This window comes from Lissotriton helveticus, chromosome 7 (assembly GCF_964261635.1).
Source record: "Lissotriton helveticus chromosome 7, aLisHel1.1, whole genome shotgun sequence".
Lineage (NCBI taxonomy): Eukaryota > Metazoa > Chordata > Amphibia > Caudata > Salamandridae > Lissotriton > Lissotriton helveticus.
Window position 1 is genome coordinate 984893265 of NC_136068.1, and position 24470 is coordinate 984917734.

At 46.5% G+C, this 24470-nt stretch overlaps 1 protein-coding gene across 4 annotated transcripts in view; it reads right to left on the reverse strand.

Annotated features, from left to right (window-relative positions):
• The window catches only part of TNIP1 (TNFAIP3 interacting protein 1), a 236128-nt gene that overhangs the window by 116941 nt on the left and 94717 nt on the right, over positions 1-24470 (reverse strand). For all 4 annotated transcript variants that reach the window (XM_078653618.1, XM_078653616.1, XM_078653617.1 and 1 more), the window contains exons 3-5: positions 22757-22906; positions 12473-12567; positions 12169-12237 (exon numbers count right to left, since the gene is read on the reverse strand). In XM_078653618.1, the coding sequence (XP_078509744.1) occupies positions 12169-12237; positions 12473-12567; positions 22757-22906 (314 nt within the window). The remainder of the gene's footprint in view (positions 1-12168; positions 12238-12472; positions 12568-22756; positions 22907-24470) is intronic.

Consider the following 24470-nt stretch of genomic DNA (forward strand, 5'->3'; position numbering starts at 1 on the left):
CATTAGGAAGTTCCTCCCTTTTTTATCGGCACGTTGCAAAAAGACGGTAGTGTCGGCATTAGTGCTCTCCCGCCTTGACTATTGCAATAGTCTACTCCTGGAGTCCCAACAGGGGCTGCTTAATAAATTGCAGGTCCTGCAAAATGCTGCTGCCCATCTTATTACTGGACTGCCCAAGTTTGCATCGGTTTCCCGGGAGCTGGAGAAGTTGCACTGGCTTCCGGTGCGGAAACGGATTATGTTCAAATCTTTCTGCATAGTCTACAAGGCGGTACATGGACTTGGTCCATTGTTTCTCCAGCAGCAGTTCCAATGGTATAAGCCAGGCAGACAACTCAGGTCGGCTAGCAAGGGGCTGATTAAGACAGCCCGCATCAGGGAGGCACGCTGGGGGGTAGAAGCGTTATTATAGGGGTGGCGAACGCTTGGAATGCCTTACCCTTGGACCTAAAACAAAGTACAAACCTGCTGGCGTTTCAAACAAATCGAAAAACATGGCTTTTCACACTCTAGACTTGAGGCTTATAACATAGGGAGTATCACACCAGCGCCAGGATACCGGTTGGTAACAGCGCGCTTTACAAATGATATATATATAAATAATATTATCTGAAGGAAGACCTTCCATTATAGAGAATCCTTTTCTCCATGACCTTGGAAGTGCCTTCCGAGTATGTTCTGCCATTTATTGCAGTATTATCCTTCTACCTGCGCTTGGTACTTATGTAACATGCACAGTCACTTTTCTCTTGTAACACACGGTTTGCTACCTCTTACATTTTGTTTGCGTTAGATACTTGGACAAGTGTCATCATTGCCTACTAACGTTTGTTCTTGTGTTTGAGTGTCTGCCATTTATTGCAGTATTATACCTCTACTTGTATTATGTACGCTTTTGTAACATGCACACGTCACTTTTTCCTCCTGTAATGCACCGTTTGCTACCTCTTGTATTTTGTTTGCTCACAATTGTCACTTTTGCCTCATGTAACTTAAAGTTTGCTTTTGTAATTTGTTCACTTGTAAGTTTCTCCTCATGTATCAGTTCTGTTCCTACTGTGAAGCGCTCTGACAACTTCGGGTAAAGTTCGCGCTATATAAAAACGCATAAAATAAATAAATAAAATAAAATAGACACGGACCGACTCACCCACCCCTGAGTTAGCCGCACTGACCCCTCACGCACGCCGAATGTCTTAGGTGATAGAGCTCCGTTTACCGTCGTCACCCCCGCTCTCTGCCCCAAATGGTGCTGGCTCGTCCCTTTCTCGCGCATCCGAGTTCCGCGGTCCCAACAGCCCCCACCCCCTCAAGATTAACAGAAAGAGCCCTCTCCCTCCATCTGCACGTGGTCCGTGCAGGCAACCTCCCGAGGTGTGGCTCGAAGTATGACAGGGAGGAAAGTCATGCAGGCAGCCCCGGGCGACGGAGACAGCACACTGGGGAGGAATGCGTGTCCTTGTCCTTCAAGGGGTGGCCTCCCTGTGTGAGTCACACACCCTCTGCTTTGTCCACTCACACACTCCTCACGGGGGATTCCCGAAATACAAGAGGAGACAGGCTGACGGTGAGTCATCGGGAGCGCCTGGCTTTCCCAACTGCGCTCAGGCATCCCGCAGGTCCAGCGCGCGCTGTCGCCATAGTGTACATGAGAGAAGACTTGGAGCAAAGATGGCCCAGGGCCTGCACATTCTTTATTGTTGCGACGTTGGCTGCCTTTATCTCACCAACAATTCAGTCAGACCAGGCAGAAGTGTTGAAGTTTTCTGCATTTCATATTTTTGTGCATTATTAAGTTTGCAAAATGTAAATTTACTTTTGAATTTACATGGCCACACTGAAATGATGCTACTGCATCTGAAACAAATATCCTATGACTTATAGAAGTGTGTTTTTTTACTTATGATAATGAGGCCGCAATTTAACCTAGATGTCATCTTGTTCACAATGGAGTTCTCCTCCTGCACGTTCACAGTTCATCATTTCTGTAGCACACATTCAAGCAGAATCAGGTTTGTTTATTTCCATTAATTGTGTTGTCGAATAATTTATTTTCCACAAAGACATAGTAATGTTTCTTTTTCAAGGCTCTCCTGCTAACTCACTGTACCTCATTCATTCACAATAGCAAACTGTTGTTCATGTAAATAGTTAGCCCCACAATGTCCAGATGACATTAGCCTCCAGTGGACAGAATCAAAGTTCATGTAATGAGATGCTGCTTAGATGCTAAAGCAATATGACGTTTCTTAAAACAGTGCTCTGATTTGCGGCGAGTATAATTCTTTTTCTCCCATGATGAATTAGCAGAATTTGATGATTACCTATGCCAGGAAACGTTACATAAAGCATCAGTTTTGGGAGTGAAACAGGAGACTTTCCAAAGCTACTAAGGATGCGGTCTGTTTTATTATTGACTTTGCTTCTCTAATGGGACATAGAATTATTCTGATTTTGGACTTTATTTTGTATTGCCCTATTTACTGAGAGCCTTTACAGCAACTGACTTTATTCCTTTATATTATTGTTCTCTATACTGCACCTTTTGAAGTTTTGTAATAAGTCTCTAAACATATTATTCCTGCTCTAGAACTCAAACATTGAGTCCATCCCTGGTTAATTGGCTTCATTTTGATATGTTGTGAGGTGCCTTATCTCGAGGACACATTGTCTCTTGACGTGGAGGCTTAACATAATCTACAATTCATCAACTAGCGGGCATGTTTTTGAGCTATTAACTTATGGTGTACAATTTTAGGGGGTTCCACGCAAGAAACACTGCCTGGTGAGGAGCCAAGCTTGTGTTATTACCTATACACATTACGATGATCATCGCACCTGGAGAAATCGCTATTTTTTTCGAATGGACGTGGGAATGTACAGAGGCTGGTTGTTCACTCCATGCACATGCTTCTAAGTGCGCTCTGTGTTTGGAGTCTACATTGAGTCTGTGCGTGGCCTTTGAAAGCAGTGTGCTTCTGTCCGGCATCACTTAGGGTATACATTGCCACTTATCACTTTGTGGAAGCTAACCTTGTTTTTGAGGGCAGATGAATGGAGCAGTGGGTATCTAAGTGGAATGCATGAAGGCTATGTTTGTTTTTGTGGGCTCGAAGTGTGCAATGGTGTGTTTCTATGTTGGACTAACAGCATGTGAAGAAATTCTACGAGGAATGTTTTGTATGCGGATGCTGTGTATCTTTATGGTTGCGCGCAGGCTCTCAATTTGTTGTTTTCTGGAGATTCCAACGTGTGAGGTGCATGCGTATGCTTGGAGTTCTTGTGCATGCATTGTGTGGGTATGTCATGTACACATTCCACATGCCTTTAAGAGGTCTTACTTGTGTTACTTAGCATCTAAGGGTTAGAACAGGGCTAGAGAGCCTGCTACCTCTGGGGCTGCATGTGCACAGGGGATTAACAACTGGGAGACAAGCCATCTCTGAACAAGTACAGGCTCTGAAAACTGAACCTTCCTGGCCTGGAGGGACCCAGAAGATTAGCAATGGTACATAGAGCCTTACACCTCTAGGAGTGCAGAGCTCTCTGAATTGATATGGGGATGCACGATTCCATCACTGGAGACTTTTAGAGTCGGGGGATGAAGTCTCAGAGTGCGAGCTTGAATCTCAGACGTTTCAGAAGACTGGCAATGTGATACTGGGTCAGCAGGCACTGGTAGGGCTGTACTGGGGTTTGTCACTGTTAGGGCACGCTGGGATCAAGAGACTGGCACAGTGACACCGCCTCTCACTTCTAGGGATTTGTGAGCTCAGGTGGTTGGCACAGTGATGCAGAGAATGGCAGCTCTAGTGCAAAGTGGGATCAGTAACTAAACATGCTTGGAGCAGAGAGGAGGACTACCACCAATGTCAGCATCACCATGAATATGGTAGGATTGTCCCAAAGGTGGCAAAGGCCAAACCTTGAGAACTTGAGACGTAGCTCCTAGAGGTGCAGCCATTGCAGTGGCACTGGGGTCCACAGCTACTTGTACCAGTCATTGTGCTCCAGGATAACATATGTAGTTTCGCACCAAGTTTGGAAGTAAATAACTTTCTAATGCCTAGGAAAGTATAACACTGCTACTTTTAATCTAAACCAGTGTGTTTTATTTTCTCACCATGCACAAACATGTATTTTAATCTATTCTACAAAATTCTCCATCTCCCGTCCGCCCCATGATTACTCCACACTTCCTTTTCCCCTCTAACTCTCTCCCTCTCTCTTAGTCAATCTTTCTGTCTTTCTTGCTGCTTGTCTCATTCCCCCTCTCTTTATGTCGGTCTCTTTTTCGCACAATCTCTGCTCCTCTAGTCTCTGCTCTTGCCGCCTCTTGCTCTATCTCTATCCTTTGTATTCTCCATTTTGCTTTCTCACTCACTTTTTTCTCTTCTAACTTCTCTCTTGTAACCTTTCTTTCTACCTTTCTCTGTGCTGTTCCTTCTTTCTGTTTTTTCTCTTTCTTCCTGTGCGTCTCTGGTCTGTAGCCTCTCAGAGTTTGTCTTTTCTCCCTCTCCCTGAATATTGCCCGTCTCTCTTTCAGGCTGTCCATCTCAATTTCTCTCTCAGCTCCTCTCTCTTTCTCCCATTGAGTCGCTCTCACCTCGCATAGCCTCTCTCACTTTCCCTTTCTATCTCGCCATCTCAAGTGCTTTCCCCTCTACCTCACACCTTCTCACCCCACCTTTCTCTCTGCCCGTCTCCTCGTACCCTTATTTCTGCATTTTCTATTTTTTATCTCCACCTCTCTGTCTCCATTTGTCTGTCTCTTTTTCGTTGCTACCGCTTTTCTCTCAGTCTTTCTTGCAAACTTTGTTTTCTTTATTTCCATCATCAGAGACTGAAAGAGACACACAGGTGATGCTTACAATAAATAAATAAATAGGCCTTGGAATTGTGGGGTTCTGCGAGTGCCCCGGTGCCTGGGATGACCGCATGCTGGAATATTCCAAAAACGAAGGCTCAACTCCATTTTAGAAAGTTCTTGGCCCGGTCCACGGCTCCTCATAGAACATGGATACCAGGGAGTGAGATCCATCCAGTGCCCCATCCTTACGAGTCACCCGTTCAAGCACTCCCCACACTCAACAAAGACTTGAGACAGACAGGAAGTGCATGTTGGGCAACTGAGGAGGCAGACTAAGCTGAGGCGCTACAGCACCCACAGACACAGTGCGAGGAGCTTGAGGCACAAAGTGTGAAGTTCTTCAGGCACATTTCACGTAAGTGTTATGATTCTGAGGCAAAGAGCAGCATGAAAAGCTAAGGCCCATAGCATGACAAGGTTCAAACACAAGCACTGAGCTGTGTTCCAGCTCAGCTTACCAGGGTGCCCTCCCCTGCCCAGTTTGTCACAGTCTATCCTTCTGATACATGGGATTATAGTTTTAGATATATACAAATGTTTACTCTTTTTTCATAGGACAAGTACTTATTTGGAAAACCCATGTTTCTTAGATGTAATCTCAATGTATTTTTATGGTGTAAATATTTTTCTGCTAGCCGCCTGCTGAGATTTCTACCCTGTAACAATACTTTGCAAAGCTTCTGCTTGCGTCCATTGTCATGACCTTTTATTGGGACAGAAAAGTCCTCTGCATGGCAAAAGATGTGTATGCCTGCCTTGAGTGCCTAGCTGTACTGTACGAATCCCTAATATTGATAGAGTAAGAATAAGAGTAACTTTATTGTACAGTTAATTAAAACTCACAATTTTTTTAAATACACAGCTTAAAAGAAGGTATATATCAAAGATAAAAGTGCTTATCAAAGACTAAAATTCCCAATCGCCATGTTTTGCAATGGCATACAAGTTCATGTTTCCAATTTACTTTTTAATGTTGTTTGTATGAGTTGCAGTCCCAGAATTAACTCTGGTGCTCTGTCTGCCTATTGGTCTGCTTCCTCATTTTGCTTTTTCTTGAGTCTTTCCATCGCTGCATCAAAGAATTTTGAGAGACGGCAGTTTAATTGGGTCTCCTGCGGGTTAAAACATAATTTGACTGCCTGTCTGCAGGTTCTGGTACCCTTCTGATTCCATGTTGCACGTAATAAGGATCTCCTTTTGTCCAATAAGCCTGGGCAAATACATATTATATGGGTTAAATCTTCAGATCCAACTCCACAAAGGCAAGTCTGATCATCTTGATTCCTTTTCCATGGTGCCAGATGAGGGAGGATTGGTAAGACACCGAGCCGCAGCTTTAGAAATTTTTCTTTTGTCTTCTGTTTGAATCCATGATCCAAATAAGCTTGAGGCTTAAGTGCTTTGTAGTCATTTAGGACTGTCCATCCATGTGCCCTCTTTGCTAGAGCTTCCTTATCTTCTGTTAGCGATATTATTTTTGTTACTTTGGTTACTATCTTTTTGAAGCTCTTATGATCTGTTGATGTGTCCCAGAGATCGGTCAATTCGAGTCTTTCTAATGATTCCAACAGATACTCTCTGGCAAGGGATCGTTCTCGTCGTTGCAGCTCAATCCAAAGATGGGCGTTTAAGGTACCTTGCTCTGCGTTTCTGATCTTGAGCCAGCATTTTATATAGCTGCCCCTTCTTTCTACTGTTTGCTTTTAGAGAACAAATTTGAGGCGTATTTGGGCTGGAGAAACATAGCTGGGTAGCTGAAAGATGGATCTGTAGGTTTTACTGATCACTTTATCGAGGATCGGCGCATCTTTTCCAAGAGTTGAATCGCTCCCATATGTCAGCATAGGTTGAAGACGAGCTCTTAGTACTTGTAGAAGCGGTTCGAGCGTACAATCAGGCAGTACTTTCTTCAGAGGCTTCATCGCCAGATAACTCATGGTGCCTTTTCGGTGCAGCGTCTCTAAATGAGGTTTAAATGAGCCTCTGCTGTCTAATAGGACCCCGAGTTACTTGTAGCTTGTAGCATGGTCCAGTGTCTGCCCGTCCAAGTACCAACTGTTTTTCCTAGCCCTCTTGTAATTCACAGTCATAGTTCTTGTTTTTGTTAATAGTGATAGGGCGAATGCGCATCATGTGTGTGCAGCATGACATAGGTCTTTCTCAAAGATTATGGTCTTGTTGGACCGGAAGGGGTGCCCAAAGTGCTGCCCTCAGTTTTGGAAGGCTGCCGCCTTCACCGGGAGTTAGACAGCACAAGTGCGGTGATGGTACCATAACTTTAGTGATCAGTAGTAGTGAACAGAATCTTTTTTAGCTGTGTCACTGGACTGAAGCCTACAGGCATACTCCCCTTTTTAAAAGTTCAGCTGCTGTGTGCTTACTCACCCCTGGCCTACAACGGCTATGTAGATGTAGAAGGACATGCATGATGGAAACATGCTGAGTGCATGTGTGCTTGCAAGAAGTACACTACACAAAGGGTGAAGTGTGGTACACTGCGTGCATGGGAAATGTGTGTATGCTGGCATTGTGTGTTTTTTAAAATAACACACTCTGTTCAGTGCTGCGGCCTTTCCATACTGTACCAGTGTGCGCAGACTGAATATGTTTGCTGCATATAGTTATGTGTAGTAAATTAGTTGCAGAGAAAAGCAGGTAGATTGGAAAGTCCTTTATTGGATATCATAGGAGGAGACAAGAGCGGACTCTTTACCACGGAGGCTACAAGCAACTGCTGTGGAAAATAACCCATAGTTGTGTGCAGACATACAACATAAACAAAAGAGCATTCTGTAAGCCATGTAATAACATTCCATAAAGACTAGAGCCAAGACTTATGTACTACATTATGCTTGTAGTTGAATAATACACGAGGACAGTGCTGTGCAGTAAGTGTGCTGTGGATATACAGAGAGTGCACATGTGCCTGCACTGGTATGTTATAAGGAGGATCTTCGGTTCCATGCCGGGAAGCCCAGGCCTGTCTACTGGAAATTATGAGGAGAGGATGAATTTCTCCCCCCCCCCCCACCGGACAGATTGGTGTATTGCTGCATCCCTGTAAAATGGGAGGGACAAGCACTGGAGGATTGTGAAAGGACTATAAGTAGGGGAGTTTGAGATCCCACACTGTCATCTGCTAAGCAACCAGGCGAACTGTGTGAGGAGAGGAAGCTCTGCACGACTTCTGCCTGTGACCAGGACTGGGGACACGGGCCTGCTAGACCCCCTGCTGGGTGAAGGGGTATCACCCAGGGAAACCAAGACCACCTGCCATGGAGCACCAGCACCTGCCTGCTCACCAAAACCAGGTTGCCCTGTGAGCAAGAGGAGAGAGTTGGAAAGAGCGAGGTCCAGAGGGGCGCCCTATTATGAGAAGTCCCCGTGCGGGGTGTGAGGAATCCGCCCTTGTATTAATCGGGACATAGACCGTGTGCTGGATTGATGCGGCTACCTTAATGTGCCAGAAGGGGCCCCAATGGACAGAGCCAAGAAGCGAGGGTTTGGTGATGTGTGGCAGGTCTGCACAACCCCATGGTGGGTAGCCCCGTGAACATAAATACCAGGTCAGTGTGACCTGACTGGTGAGTGCCATGGCCAGGAGGGACAACCAGAAAGGCTGAGGCCAAGGGTTCGGGCCATCGCCCAGGATGACATATTGCTGCTTGTGACCAAGGCTACTGAAGGAAGCTTGAGGATCAAAAGACATTGCTGGAGCACCGCTTGAGGAAGAAAATCAACTCCCCCTGCCCCCTCCCCCACTCGCAAAGGGAAGTGTGACTTATAATGCGATCACCCAAGCTCGAACACACCGATCGCTAGAACCAGCCATTAGCGTTGCTCGGAGGAGAGAGAACCTGCGCCTGACAAGTGGCCGCCGCTTGTGACTGTCTGTGGCCGACTTTGTTGATCCGGAGCAGGACTTTGCTGCACCGCTGAGGTGTTCCATACTGCCAGTAAACCATGAACTAAGTCTTTGGGGCCAGGGAGACACATACTGCAATTGGAATTGCCACCCGTAGGGTTTTGTGACTGAACATCCGAAAGGAGTCAGAGGGGAGAACTCTTGAGGGGAGAACTTGAGTATGGCCAAATAGTTTACATTCCATGGATGTAGCCATCAGTGAATGGGGATTAACATCGAACCCATTGCACTAAAGCTAGTGGGACAGGGAGTGGGTTGACAACAACTCGATCCCTGACTTCAAGAGGGATTGTGAATTGATTACCTCTTTGCATATGTAGAACTAGAATTTATGTACTTCTTTCTTTCAATACAAAAATGAGTATTTGACTGCACATGGATTTATTGTTCGTGTTTTTTGCACGATGAGTTAGGAGTCGTGTTCGATGAACTGTATCTGTGTTTACCCCTGAAGGAGCCTTGGCTGCTTGTCCAACGCTACCTGACAGAGTCAGGTGCAGAAGGGGCGCTTGGCCCTGTTGAGCAGGATTCATAATATGTCAGGTCCCCGGACATCGAGAGTTAAAGGCCTCAATTACCACAGGCAGGCCTAGTAACTTCTGCTTGCTCTGTGGCCCACTGAAAGAGGGCTACTGATACCTTGTAGACTGTGAAAACTAAAAATCAATAAAAAGTGATAAAAAAATAAGACACATAGGCACTGAGAGGGGGAGCTCAAATCAATATGAGATGTTATGCTTCTGTTTTGCAAACAGAAGTATGTCATATACAAGAAGGAAGAACAGGTCTAAGTGTGCACACATCATTGGCCACAAAAATAAAGACAAGTTGGCCAAATACGACCTGGCTCAACGGTAACCCCATTTATTGTGAAGTCAGTGGTCAAAAACTATGACCATGAAAGCATTTTCCAAGAAGAAGTGATTGAGATATACACTGAGGGTTAGTCATGTTATGTAAGCTACATGCTTTTAACATTGTTTTTATAGTGCTGCATTTTCCATTACCATGGATCTTGGTACTGTGTGCGTTTTGGATTCAAACAATTGTTTGCTGCTTGCTAGTTGTGCCACTAGAGGAGAACTTTTTAGGAGCTCGGGCACTCTGAGCTTCCACCAAACTCACATCAGTGTAAATATGGGCCAGATAGTGTTAGTCAAGCCTGAAGGGTCTTAACAACAGAGGGATATGAAAGGCCATGAGCCATTATCATCATTGACGAAGACTTGGGCAACTCAGACTTGCAGAAGAAGGGAAAGTAACTGTCAAAAAGTATAGCGGTCACTAGTCGGGCAAGTACAGTGGTACTGGTTGAAAGCGGTATGAGGGGCTCACTGCACCCCACTTATGGTTGACTGTAAGGCTTTACTATCCAACTACAATACCCAGAGGAGTTTATTGTTCCCTGCTTTAGGGCCTATGGTACAATTGTTGCTCCACTGTTAGCCACTGGGCTTATCCAATCTTGCTCTTCTTCTCAGTTTCACAAGCGCTGGTGGGACGGCAAGAGCCCTTTTATGGTAAGTGGGATGTCAGTACTGGCAGCACTGAGCCCTTGGAGCCCTTGGAACTCGGGGTCTGGCCTGTTGAGCCCTCCTCTACCACCACTACTTCCCCATCCACCGGCTGATATCCGGCAAAGGCCAATTTGTTTCCAAATGTTTATCCGAGTATCAACAGTGTTTTTATTGAGTGCTTGGTCTCTCTGCGAGACACTGAACACGTGGAGATTGAAACCTTCATTGTGACTTGTTGAATTTTCCTTGTATTTACCCTAGCTCGTCATGTTGCCTCTCTGGGGAAGGATAACCCATCAGGATTCATCTCTCGGCAAAGGGTTTCTTCAACAGGAGTGTGCTTTGGGAGCCCAGCTATGGCCAGAGTTTGTCTCATGCTCCCTGCCTGTCGGTATTGTGTTTAGTGGCAGTAGCTGTGTATATAAGGGGATGCATAGCTCAAGAGCATTCCTATACGTCCTGATAGTTGTGTTAAGTGTGATTAAAGCCTACCGTTTACACTTAGTAAAAGAAGCGGGGCCCTGGTTTTGGCGCCCCTCCTCCTGTGCGCTCACTACAGGGTATGCGCTTTGCAGATAGTCCCTATGACCCCTGCTCCTCACTTAGGGTGAGCTCGCGGGCCGTTGCTGCCGCACGCCTGCCTGGTGAATGCTGACTACTGAACGGCGTCACACGCCCCTGCTCTCACCCCAGGGCGCTCATGAGCTCTGCGGACTGTCGAGTAAACGGAGTAAACGGGGAAAGTCCCTTCCCTTCTTCCCCCATGGAGGTTTTTTTGCTCCTTCGTTGCTGGTAAGCGCCGGGGATACAGTGAGTCACTGCAGCCAGGAGGCGTTTGTTTCTTTTTAGGAAAAGGAACCAGATGCGGAGCCTTGGGTACCGGCCTCACTCTAGTCTGCTCGTCTCCTTGAGCACATGGGTCATCGCTCGGGCAGCCGCCGTAAGTATGAAAAGAAGGGACAAGCAGCAGTCCCCCCCCCCCCCCCCCCCACATCTGGCACTGGGCCGCGTCTCCAAGGAGCTCCCAAAGGGACCATGCTTGGAACAGGACCGGTTCATTCATCCGCACACCCCTGAAAAGCAAAGCACGAGAAGCCTGCAGGCAGCCTCTGGGTGAACTCAGCACCCTCCTCCGCTGTGCAGTCCCACCGCCTGTTACCCCGACTCAAAGACACTGCCTGTGGACCTCAACATCCTGCTGCCTGATCTCCACTCTGCCCTTCAGGCCACGACGCCCTGGAAGAAGTTTCCTCCTGTCCTCAATGTTTTATTGAGTCAAGATACGTTCAGTAACCTGACGGCGTCACGGATCCAGCCATCAATACAGAACACAGGGCACCCCCTCTTGAACAGGGAGAGCCTTCTTGTGACCCAACACCAGAATCACCACTTGGGCTTTGTAAGGTTACCCCTTATCTTCAACATCGGGAGACTCTGGCGGGTGATAGTGCACTTTACAAATATACATAACTTAACGCAACACCTCCAAGGTGCCCATCATGGGGCTATCAAGGACACATGGTATATTTCACGTGTGTGACAAAGGCAAACAAATGTTATCACTTTTGCACAAGTGCATCTCAGAACCCCAGCCTTTAAACACGTGCAACACTGGATGAGGAGATCCAGCCTCAAGCAGGGCAAACAATCAGCGACCGCTCATGGACTCTTGTCATTCACCAGGGGCATCATTTATAGTGTTATCCACTGGCAAACCCCACTCCTGCATTATGCCCATTGCCTTCACCAAAGCACAAAGAACCTGGGTCTGTAGGCTGCCAACTACATGCGCCCGCCCTCACCGTATTCCATGGGCCACGAGTAATTACAGGTAATCATCAATTGCAAGGACTTACCGATTTCTCACTGCCAGGTGAGGACCCCTTCTCATCGGCTGGTACAATTTCAAATTCCGATGAAGATCCCTGTAAGTAAAGTGAAAGTGAGAGACTTTCTTTAAACCTTCCCTTTCCCACCCCCCCAGTACACCTGAAAGGATGATGCCATCGCTGACAAATGAGAGATGCATGAAGTCCATGGTGCAAAACTCTTGGAGTGTCCTAGCCATCACCTGCACAGCATGAGCATTTCACCCCATCCCTGACCACTTTATTTAACTCCCCCCCCCTTCCCCCCAGGCCATTTTCTTTCCATACTCACACTGCCTGGGGATTTCTGTTCTCTCTTGGGTTGCTGTTTCTGTTCTTTCTCATCTTCATCTGGGAGAACAAACGAACCAAGAAGCGGATCATTTCCTGTAAGAAGCAAGAGCACAAGAGACCATGTGGATATGAGCGCGAGGTCGCGCAGACGCAAAGTGGCATGGAGAATGGAGAACAATAGACATTTATTAGGGACATAGTAACATCGGCCATCACTGGCTTGCTCTTTGCTACCCCTCAAGATCAAAATGTCAAAAATTAGACAGTGGTTTTGTTTAAGAGCCACATTTATGACCTGTGGTTTTTCTATCTGCGGTTTTCACGCCTTTCCTGCCTTTCCCATAGTTCTTTCAGGCAAATAGGAAGCCTTAGAGGGTCAAGAGGTGCGTATGATAAGAGGTTACCTATTCAAACAGTGCCTGACGTCACTTCTTCAACGCTATACATTTCAGGGATTTACATCAATGACCGAAATCGTTCAGGAGACTGTGGCCAGGTGGGAAGCATTAAGGGGAGATATTGAAGGTAAAAGGGCAAACCCCAAAAATGTAAGTAGGAAAAAATAAAAAGATCTTGTAGAAGCATTGTGAAGGAAAGGAAAATGCTACTTACCAGTATGCATCCGTTCTTGGCATGTAGAGCTGCAGAGTTACACACTATGCATAGATCGCCACCTAGTGTTGGGCCCAGATGTTTGCAGTTGTTTTTGTTCTGAAAAGTCTTTGGAAGTCACAAGAAAGGTGATTCCTCCTTTGGATTACACTGCGCATGGGCATCGGCTCCTTCCTTAGATTGTTTTTCGCCAGCAGGGAAATGATGGAGTTTTGTAAGAAACAGGAAGGATGCTCATGTAAGCTGTATGCAAGTAAGATAATACTGGAACAGACAAAGGTAGCCGGGGAGGCGGGTGGGCGTGTGTAACTCTGCAGCTCTACATTCCAAGAACAGATGCATACTGATAAGTAGCATTTTCCGTTCGAGGCATATGAGCTGCAGATTACACACTATGCATAGATTGTATAGCAGTACCCATCCTTAGCGGCGACCACCCGCATCTGTTGCAGTAGTTTGAAACCGTGTTTTGCGTACAGCCTGGCCCACAGTAGCTTGTTGTTTAGTTTGCACATCTACACAATAGTGTTTTGTGAATGTGTGCGGTGTAGATCATGTAGCTGCTTTGCAGATATCATCTAAGGGAATGTTCCCTAAAAATGCCGTTGAAGCCCCTCTCTTTCTTGTAGAATGGGTTTTAGGAGGGACAGATAACGTACGTTTAGCTTTGTGGTAGCAAATCTGTATACATTTGACAATCCACCTAGCTATCCCAGATTTTGATATGGGGTTGCCTTTGTGTGGTGGCAAGAAAGACCCAAAAAGTTGTTTAGTTTTACGGAAGGGTTGTGTTCTTTCCATGTAGTAAAGTAATGCTCTTTTGACATCTAAGGTATGAAGAGCTCTTTCTGCGACTGTTTGTGGCTGCGAGAAGAATACAGGCAGCTCTACAGATTGATTGAGATGGAAGGGCAAAATGACTTTTGGAAGGAATTTAGGAATGGTTCGGAGAACAACCTTATTATGATGCATTTGCAGTTCTTGAATGGTCAATGCTTGTAGCTCACTAACTCTTCGTAAAGAAGTATTAGCTACTAGGAAAGCAACTTTCCAAGTTAAGAATCATAGTTCACATTTATTTAAAGGTTCAAAGGGAGGTCCCATTAACCGTGTGAAAACAATGTTTAAATTCCACACAGGTGAAGGTGGTGCTCTGGGAGGAATTATTCTTTTGAGGCCCTCCATAAAAGCCTTTATGGCAGGTACTCTAAAAAGTGATAGATGTTGTCTATTTTGTAGGTATGCTGCAATGGCAGGAAGATGCAGTCTAATAGATGTATACGCTAAGTTACATCTTTGGAGGTGTAGTAAGTATCCTAAGATGAGTTGAATAGACACATCTAGAGGATTGATGTCGTTGTTATGACAGTATATTACAAAACGTTTCCACTTGGCTGCATAACATGCCCTAGTGGTGGGACGGGACATCTAGCTTCTTTAATAACGTTCATACAGTCAGGGGGAAGGTTAAGATTACCGACCTCAGAAGCCAGATCGCTAGGTTGAGCTGAGCTGGATACGGGTGTCTGATCTCTCCATGGTTCTGAGTTAGGAAGTGTGGAGTCAGGTATAGCTTTTGGTGCAGCTCCACAGAAAGTTGCAGCAGTGTGGTGTACCACGGTTGTCTGGCCCAAGTTGGAGCAACTAGAATGAGAGTCAGGGAATGTTGCTGTAGTTTGCACACCATTAGTAGAATGAGTGGGAGAGGTGGAAAAGCGTACGCAAATTTGCTGGACCAGTTCATCCATATTGCATTGCCTTTGGACAGCGGGTGTGGATATCTGGCGGCGAAGCTTGGGCATTTGGCGTTTGTGGGTGGCGAAGAGGTCTATCTGAGGTTGTCCCTACATCTGAAAGAACGGTTAAAGAACTTGTGGATGAGGATCCCACTGGTGGATCTGTTGTGTCTGACGGCTTAACAGATCGGCTATGGTGTTTTGTACCCCTGGAACATGTTGGGCTAAGAGAAAAATGTTTATAGAGGTATAGCCCACCTCCATATCTCCTGCGCTAACTGAGAGAGTTGCAGAGAGTGTGTCCCTCCTTGTTTGTAGTACATGGCTGTCATGTTGTCCGTGCGGACTAAGAGAGCTTTGCCAGATATTTGCTTTTGGAATGCTTTTAAGGCTAGAAATATGGCTAGTAACTCCCGGTGGTTGATGTGGAGTAACTTCTGTTGTGGTGTCAACCTGCCCTGCATAATGTGCTGCAGTAGGTGAGCTCCCCAGCCGGAGAGCGAAGCGTCCGCTGTCATGACTATTTGAGGAACTGGCTCTAGGAACGGTTGCCCCTTGGAAAGGTTTTTGGTGCTCCACCATTGCAGAGAGCGGTGAGTCCGACCGTCTACCAACACTAGGTCTGTTAATTGACCTCGAGCCTGGTTCCGTTGGCGTGCTAAGCACTCTTGACGAGGACGCATCTGTAGTCTTGCATGAGGCACTATGAATATGCAAGAGGCCATCATTCCTATGAGTTGCATGAACACTCGAGCTGGAACACAGTGTTGCGGGCTGGAATTTGGTTAGAAGAGCTTGCATATTGGTTATCCTGGCAGGAGAGGGGTAAGCTAGCACTGTTGAGGTGTTTATTGTGGCACCAAGATATTGCTGTATGTGGGACAGTTGCAGATGGGACTTGGTGTGGTTTACTGTGAACCACAAGTTGTGGAGTAATTGGATGGTGGTGTGAGTGTGTTGTACACACAGACTGTATGAGCTGGCTTTTATGAGCCAGTCGTCGAGATATGGGAAGACGTGAATGTGCTGTCTTCTTAAGTGTGCTGCTACCACCGCCAGGCACTTGGTAAACACTCTTGGAGCTGTTGTGACTCCGAATGGGAGTACTTTGAATTGATAGTGCTGACCGTCGAGTACAAATTTGAGATACTTTCTGTGAGCTGTGTGAATGGGAATGTGGAAATAGGCGTCCTTGAGATCTATAGTGGCAAGGAAGTCGTTTTGTAAAAGGAGAGGAAGGACCTGCTGGAGTGTGACCATATGGAAGTGGTCTGATTGTATGTACAGGTTCAGTGGTCTGAATTCCAGAATAGGCCTTAGAGAGCCATCCTTTTTTGAGATAAGAAAGTACAGGGAGTGAACTCACTTGTTTTGTTGATGTGGAGGAACTAGTTCTATTGCACTTTTTTGTAGGAGGGTTGTTGCCTCCTGCCTCAGCAGAAGCAAATGTTCTTGTGACATTGAGCGCTGTTTGAGTGGTATGTCTGGGGCAGTAGATGTTAGTTCGAGACAGTAACCTGGTTGAATTATTTGTCACATCCACCTGTCTGATGTGATGTTGGTCCAGACAGGAAGGAATTGTTGTAGTCTTCCCCCAACTGGGGTGGAATGCGGTGGGGGAAGTGGAGGGAAGTCATTGGGCAGGGGTGGAGGCAGAGCGGGAGTTGTTAGTTTTGCCTCTGCCTTTGTTTCTGTTACCCCTGTAACCCCCTCTTTGGGAGCCCCTACTGAAGGTGGATTGGGTAGGGGCTTTTTAAGAAGTAGAGGGACTATCTGAGGAGTAGCCTCTGGTGGTGCTTCTGTATGATGAGCGACGAAAGGAGCATCTGGGAGCTTGCGACTGCAAGGCTCCGATAGATTTAGCTGTGTCCATATCCTTTTTCATTTTCTCAAGAGATGCGTCCACATTAGGCCCAAATAAGTCTTGCTCATCAAAGGGTTGATTGAGGATTGCACTTTGGACTTCAGGTTTGAAACCTTGCATGCCTACGCAAAAGGACACTGGTATTAATTGCCCTTTAAGCAATATCTGCTGCATCTAGGGCACAACGAATAGAGGTATTGGTGATAGTTTTACCCTCTTGTATAGGTTCATTGGCCCTATTTTTGTACTTGTCTGGAAGGTGCTGCATTATGGATTCTAACTCATCATAATGTGCCCTGTTGTACCTTGCTAGGAGTGCCTGAGTATTGTCAATATGCCATATGTTTGCTGCCTGTGAAGCGGTTTGTTTGCCTGAGGCATCCAGGAGTTTAGACTCCTTATCTGGTGGTGGAGCCTCGCCTGATGTTTGGGAATTGGCTCTTTTGCGTGCGTTGGAGACTACAAGAAAGTCTAGTGGTGCAGGCCCTTTAATGTAGGCTGGATCTGAGGGGGCAGCCTTATACTTCTTCTCAATTCGAGGGTTGATTATTTGAGCCCTGACTGGATCTTTGAAGACCTCTGGCGCATGCTTAATGACCCCTTTAAGGATGGGTAGAACTGAGGTGGACTTTTGTGTAATGTCAAAGGTATCCATAAGGAAATCCTCCTCTACTGGGTCAGTGTTTAGGTCATCCCCATGGTATTGGGCAGCCCTTTGGACAAGTTGGTGAAATCCCATAGTGCCCTCTGGTGGGGAAGGCCTGGAGGGGTATATGTCATCTTGTGGCATGTTGGGGATGTCTGGGGTGCTATAATCATCCCAAGGGTCAGGTGAGCCAGGAGGACTAGGATTGTCTAGCGGCTCATTATCTGCACCACCCCCTGTGTCATCAGAGGTGTTATCCCAGTCGTCATCATCTTCTAATGGAGTACGAGATGGTGTAGGGGAGTGATGTGGCAGGGGAGGAAGTGGAGGAGGAGGATGAGGATGAGGAGGAGGAGGAGGAGGAGGAGGAGGAGAAGGTATCCTTGGAGGAGAAGGTATCCTTAGAAGAGAGGTGTCAATGTCCTTCTTCTTAGGATGAGGAGCCGGTGCAAGCATGTCTAATGGTCGTTTTTTAGAACTAAGAGTCAATCGACCAGTTTTGGGATCCTTTACAAGAGTCTTTTGTGTAGGATCTGGATGAAATAGTTCCTCTGTGGGAGGTAGATCCTTCGGTGCTGAGGTCTTTGGTTCCGTAGGCTTTTTTGGCACGGAACCGGTAGCATCTTTTGGCTTTGAAACATGTTCTTTTGCAGTGTCTTTGGCCAGTGGAACGTGTGGTTTTTTCGGTTCTGAGGCCTTTTTCGGCTCCGAGGCATGGGAGTCGGGTCCTTTCAGTGGTAATTTTTTGCTCGGCTCCGAGTGTGTTTTTGGTGCGAAGGAGCTGGTGCCAGTCTTCGGCACCGAGTGCTTAGAAGTGGAAGCAGCCAGCGTGGAGGAGGAAGAAGATGGCTTCTTTTTCGGTGCCGGTAGGTGTGTGCCGGCACCGGGGGTAGGCTGACTCGAGTCTGAGTCACCTAAAGGCTTATTAGGCTTCTTTGCCGAGCCCGAAGGCGGGGCATGGGAAGCAGTCTCTCGGTGTGCACCCGGACCCAAAGGCGAGGGTGTGACTGAAGCCTTTTTGGATGGGGTCGAGGAAGGGTCGGGGTCGACGTGTGTACTTATGACCCGCTGTGCCAGCGTGATGTCCTCAACGTCTGAGTTGTCGGCCTCGGAGTTGCTGTCGACGTCATGTTCTCGCTTCTGTTCTGGCACGTCGACGCCCTCTTGGAAGATGTCGTCTGGGATCGAAGATGACGAGCGAACCATGGTTCTTCGAGCTCATCGGTCCCGAATCATCTTCTTGGAGCGGAAGGAGGCACAAGTGGAACAGTCTCTGGCCTCGTGCTCCGGTGAGAGGCAAAGGTTGCACACCTCTTGGAGATCAGTGTGGGCAAACTTCGACCCACATTGAGGACACTTCTTGAATGGCGTCCTTTCCATGAGCCAGAAGATAAGGCCCAGGTAGGCCCGAAGGCCTTCGTCGACGACCGGAATCGAAGACTTCAAAGTTGTGAAGAGTTGTGTCGATTGGAAACGCGTTCGAGACAATACCGTCGAAAAGGGTGAGGTTTGCGCGCCGAAGGAGAATCAGTTCCAAACCGGAGCGCAGGAAACACATCCAAGCCCGATGGCGGAAAAAACTATCTAAGGATGGAGCCGATGCCCATGCGCAGTGTAATCCAAAGGAGGTGTCACCCATCTCGTGACTTCCAAAGACTTTTCAGGACAAAAACAACTGCAAACATCCGGGCCCAACACTAGGTGGCGATCTATGCATAGTGTATAATCTGCAGCTGATATGCCTCGAACATCATGTTCCAGTACTGAACAAGTCTTGATGCTGGAGTGAAAAGCTGCATTCCACTGTGCTACAGGTGTATGTGGCACTTATCTGGTACACTCTAAGTGGACGTACCTTTACATGGAAAGATTTCACCTTTGTATGGTATGTCATAGAAAAGTGAACAGCAATCATGCCATGGAGCTGCAATTCTGTCAGTCACTTACCCTCAAAGCTTTCTTTACTGTTGTCACCACTTGTGTCCCAACTGTGTGTACTAGATTTCAGCGTATCTCATATCCTTATAATAGCAATACAGTGGTGGGGGCGGTTTGCCCCAACGAGGTCTTTTGGTGGCATTTGAGACATACCATCCTTTAGCTTCTTGCTTGTGACAACAACCCACTGACAGAAAGAAACATGCAGCCCAATGTGTCAGTATGAAGCACTGCACACTGTGGAGTCAAATACATGCAAAGGGAATTGGTCCCTGCCTCTTTCTTTCCCTTATCTCTAAACACAGGGCAAACTCTCCTTTTTGGTGGGAATGGGTAGTGGGATCCTGATGAAGCTTTTACTAGTTTCCAAAATGTTGTTCCTGGGAAATCTCGGATAACAGTTGACAACTTCTAAAATACATGGCCAATTGGGGTTCACACCAAAACTTTGCACAGACAGCATCCAAAGTGGTACTGGATGAAGCTCTGCAGGTGATTGGCGATGCTGAAACCTGACATGTAGGAGAACTGCAGCCCTCAGTGGCTTTTTATGGCCACAATCATGAGACCATACTAAACATTCTTTCCACAAGATTGCAGATTAGTGGTACTGCCTCTCATGATCTCACAGCAACCACTGCACACACAATAATAGATACGAATCTTGACTTCAACACACAATATGCAGTGCTCTCCCAATATCTCTTGCAACGGTTTCAGGTCTTTCAAACTTACGAGAAACCCACAATCGGATGCTGATCACCCTTTGCTAAATACACAACTGCAGATACAGTAAAGACTAACATTCCTGCTAGAGTGACCCATCAGGGTATTTATGAGATTTCCACAAACTACATTTTCTCTGTAAAAACCTAAGAAACAACTTTGCCTTAGTGATAAATGCCCCTGTAAAGCGTGACGCACTAGATTAGGTAGCGGAAGCTTTGTTTTAGCCAGCTGCTAACTGCTGTAATGATCTTCGAAGAAACGCAAACATTTCCTTCTCTGAGCATTCAGAAAAACACATGAGGAGGTCACAGCTCAAACCAATGTTCTTCTGCTTTCCGTTGTCTGGCACCTGCATATCCCACCACTAGGTCCTTGCTGCAACTGAAATACTTTGAATTGGATTTAACAATGTAGGTTTCAAATGTTGTAAATATTGTAATATAATTGGACATAACAGAACTGCCGATTAGTTGTGTCCCCTTTATATATTGATACAGTAGAGCGGGGCCTCATTCTCCGAGCAGTTGCCGGGTGAGGTGAGGTATACTCCCACAGAAAGCTGGGGGAGTACATAACCATATCAAATGTTTAACCAAGAGTTTATAACTGGTAAACCTAACCTTGGAAATTAATTTTCTTTAGAAAGAGTTAATGTAGACTTGTTGGTGTTTCAGACTATCTTGGGAACACGGGCATGATACATATCTTGATCCTATTTTAGGAAGGACGAATATTCCCTTACCAACCCATGAAACTATGAAGTACTACGGGCTCTGGTAGGGTGGTAAATTACCATGTTTTGTATTATTATATTTTTATTTGAACACTTATTTTTTACACAAATGTACAATTATATTGCAGTAGCATCACACTGTTAAGGTCCTGACGAAAGCTGGGTAATGACACCCTGACGGCTGAAACATGTATATCTCCTAACGCCAAGAGATAGCTATAAATTTAAACAATCTGGCGACGTTTTTAATCTTGACACCTGGACAATCTTCATTAAACATATTTTTTGTCCTCGAAGTCATTTTTATCTTTCACATTGCGCTCTGCACTGCACACCATCAGCACTGTCCTTTGAGTTACACTTTGGCTAGAGTCAATCTTTGGTCTGTGTCATCCCTTGCTGTACCTATGCCCGAGACTTGGACAGGTGGCTGGGATTGACTACCATCTCCCAAATGGCGATGCTCCGACAGCAGGGTGGGCTGATGGGATCCTTTTCTCAGCCAGGTGTTGCTCAAATCATGGCTGCGTGATGTCCATGGTTTTCTGTACACTTATTTAGTCTACATAATAGGGACCAGTTGTCTCCTAGTCTTTTCCCAGTCTCGGATTGTTTCACCCCTTGATTTACAGATAGAAATCAACTGATACGTAGAGGAACTTCTACATCCCCTCTGACTCTTTCATCTGGAATGCCTGAAGACTCGTTGCTTTCACCTATCAGGAAATTCGGTGAGCTCCAAACCAAGAAAGGATTAAGGCGGCTTCCAACATCAGATTACACTCGGGTCAGCTTGAGAGTGTTCTCACCATATGACTTTAGAAACTGTGAATCCTTAGTGGAGAGCTCTACCAATCAGTGGCTTACTTTTCACAGATGCAAATTCCAGTGAGACTTTGTCCAAACAGGAACACAATGTCGAGTAAACACGTGGCGATTGTGCATAACATCGTATCAAAGTCTAAAGGATTCACTCTGGACACCTGATAAATCTTCCTAACTGAATTTCAAAATTGATCAACATTAATTTATCTAAAAAATAGTTAATCATCCCATTACCAAAAACATTTGAAACAATTTGCACCGACTCATCTTCTCATTTCGACACTGGAAACATTACTAACCAATGAGATCAGAGATTCCACCTCTCGTCCCTGCTCTCTGTCCCACCTTTATTTCCACGCTCTCCTCGCCCCCTGGTTGTATTTTCTGTTGTGCAAGCAGAGGAAGGACATAACGAAGTGGCAAGCATCCGAAACATTGAGTGCTGACATAGTGACCCACAAATACTCGCCATGCAGCTAGTCTTTCAAATGTGAGCCACATAAACCACATACATGAGAGATCCTCCATTGTTAAAGACCACATAATCCCGGTTTCGCTCTATTAAATACATATTTTCATTATTGTGTATTGCAAAAGCATTTTCATTGGACTGTTTTCTCTTTCAGACGTACAAAAATCACCCTGGGTGACTTGTTTTACTGTTGCAGAGGTTTCCATTAAAAGCAAAATCTGCACGTGCAATGCTTTACAGCATGGGAGCTGGAGGGCTCAGCTGGGGTCACTGGAGAAGCACCTCACGCTGACCCAGAAAGCAAGGATTACAACGAAAGCAGATAATGTCAAGTTAGGAACAGGGCACTTTAAGACCTGTATGAGGGAGGGAAAGAAAGAAAGAAGGAAAGAAGGAAGGAAAGAAAGAAGGAAAGAAGGAAAGAGGGAACGAAAGAGCAACAAAAAGGAGATGGGCGTGAGGAAAGAAGGGGAGTCTGGTGATACACAGAAGAGTGGAAGACCGCATAGAAAAGGGCAGCACCAAACAGGAAGAAAGAATCAGACAGGCATAGAAAGGTAAGACTACTGCCAAGTGAGGGGTGTAAGCCCAAGCAGAGGAGTGGGACTCGCGCACGGCAAGTCTAGAGAGACTGTCAAGGAGGCGAGAGAAGACTTACAGAAACACTGAAGGAGCGAACAACTCACGCCTGACTTTCCACACATGCGCACTCCTGGAATCCCCTTACCTGCCGTGAGGGCTGCCTCAGCGGTACCCAGCTTAACGGAGGAGGAGGAGAATGGTGGCGACGACTCCAGCACTGGGTTTTCCTTCACCAGGTCCTCCACTCTTTGGCGCAATTTGGTTGCCTCCAGCTGGGACTCCTCCAGGAGCTCACCTGCAAGGGGGGGCGTAAAGGATTAGGGTGATAGTCTTTCATCCAGAGCATCTGTGTCGCACGTGGACTGTTATGAAGCGAGATGTAAAACACAATGATGTACAACAATTGGGACTCTGTGGTAATCTTTGGATGAGCCTCACCCCAAGCTGTGTACCTTCCTTTCTCCACCCCAAACGTCTTTTTTTTTTGCACCGAGATTATCAACTAAGTGGACATAAGCCAATATCAATCATGGAGCCACCCATCCACCCATGTGATCCTGGATGTTTAATGTGTATGTGGGTGTCAATGCGCGCCACTGTGTGTTCTGTAAGTTTGCGTGCATGCAAGTACATGGACGCTGGTATGTCTGTTCGACTGGGAGCTTTAATGCATGTGTGAACTTTGACCTGCGTGAGGTCTAGATGAAGCATGTGCTGGTCCTTGGAAGGAAAATGCTACTTGCCAGTATGCATCTGTTCTTGGCATGTAGAGACGCGGCAAGGACGCTGCTAGCTGCGGGGCACTGAGTTTTTCGAGGGGCTAGTTCTGCTGCAGGAATAATTGTTTTTAAAATACCTAAACAGTTGTTAACTCTGCACATTGTTTCCTACCTGCCACCTGAATCCCAAGCCCCGGTCAGACGCGGCAAGTGCCGTTTGTTCGTAGGGCTTCAGGAAAGGAGCACACTTCCAGTGAGGTTAGCGCACCAGCTCTCGTGCCCCACACCAGTATTTAGATCACCACAGATGCGCACGCGCAGTGGACGCGTGCAGCGGGTGCGCTAAAGGCAAGCCCGTCTGCGCCCGTCCGTGCCAGACCAGGCCCTGGGCCCAGAACCCCTGCCCTTTTTTCCCCACACTCCCCGTCAATACACTCAGGATACACTCCTTCAAATCAGGAATACCCTTGGCACTCCGTGCAAAATCCCCATCTCTCTGGAGGAAAGGCAACAGAAATGCCTGCACTGTTCGTATGAGCTACCCTTAGAAGCAGGGACCCTACCAACAAATGACGAACAGCTTAACATGGCATTGCTTAATTGTTGTTCCATGCCAAAGCACGCTACAGAAATCTCCCTTCTTCTGCATGACACCGCACTCGATGTGTTATTCCTCACGGAACATGGCTAGGACCCAGTTCTGACCCAGATGTTTTCCGAGCACTCCCCCCAGGATATTTGATTCAGCATGTCGATAGAGTGGGTAGCAAAGGGGGAGGGATTGCCATTCTCTATAAAGATCACTTAGTCTGCCGCATTTTGGGCAGCTCCCTCGCAGACTGTGAAAATGCCCATTTTTCCATTGCTCTCACCCCCTCAACTACGTTTACTGGCATACTCCTACATCGCTCCCCAGGTGCCCTGGGACAATTCTGCAGCTCAATGCTTGAAGCAGTGGCAAACCTAGCCAGTACCTCATCTAACTTTAATCTCCTAGGTGACTTTAATTTACACTTTGATAACCTCCAGGATATAACAGTCAATGATCTTGCTCATGACCTTACAGCATATGAGATGCTTCTAAAAGTTCATCAAGCCACTCACACCAAAGGCCACCTCCTGGACCCGATTTTTTCAAAT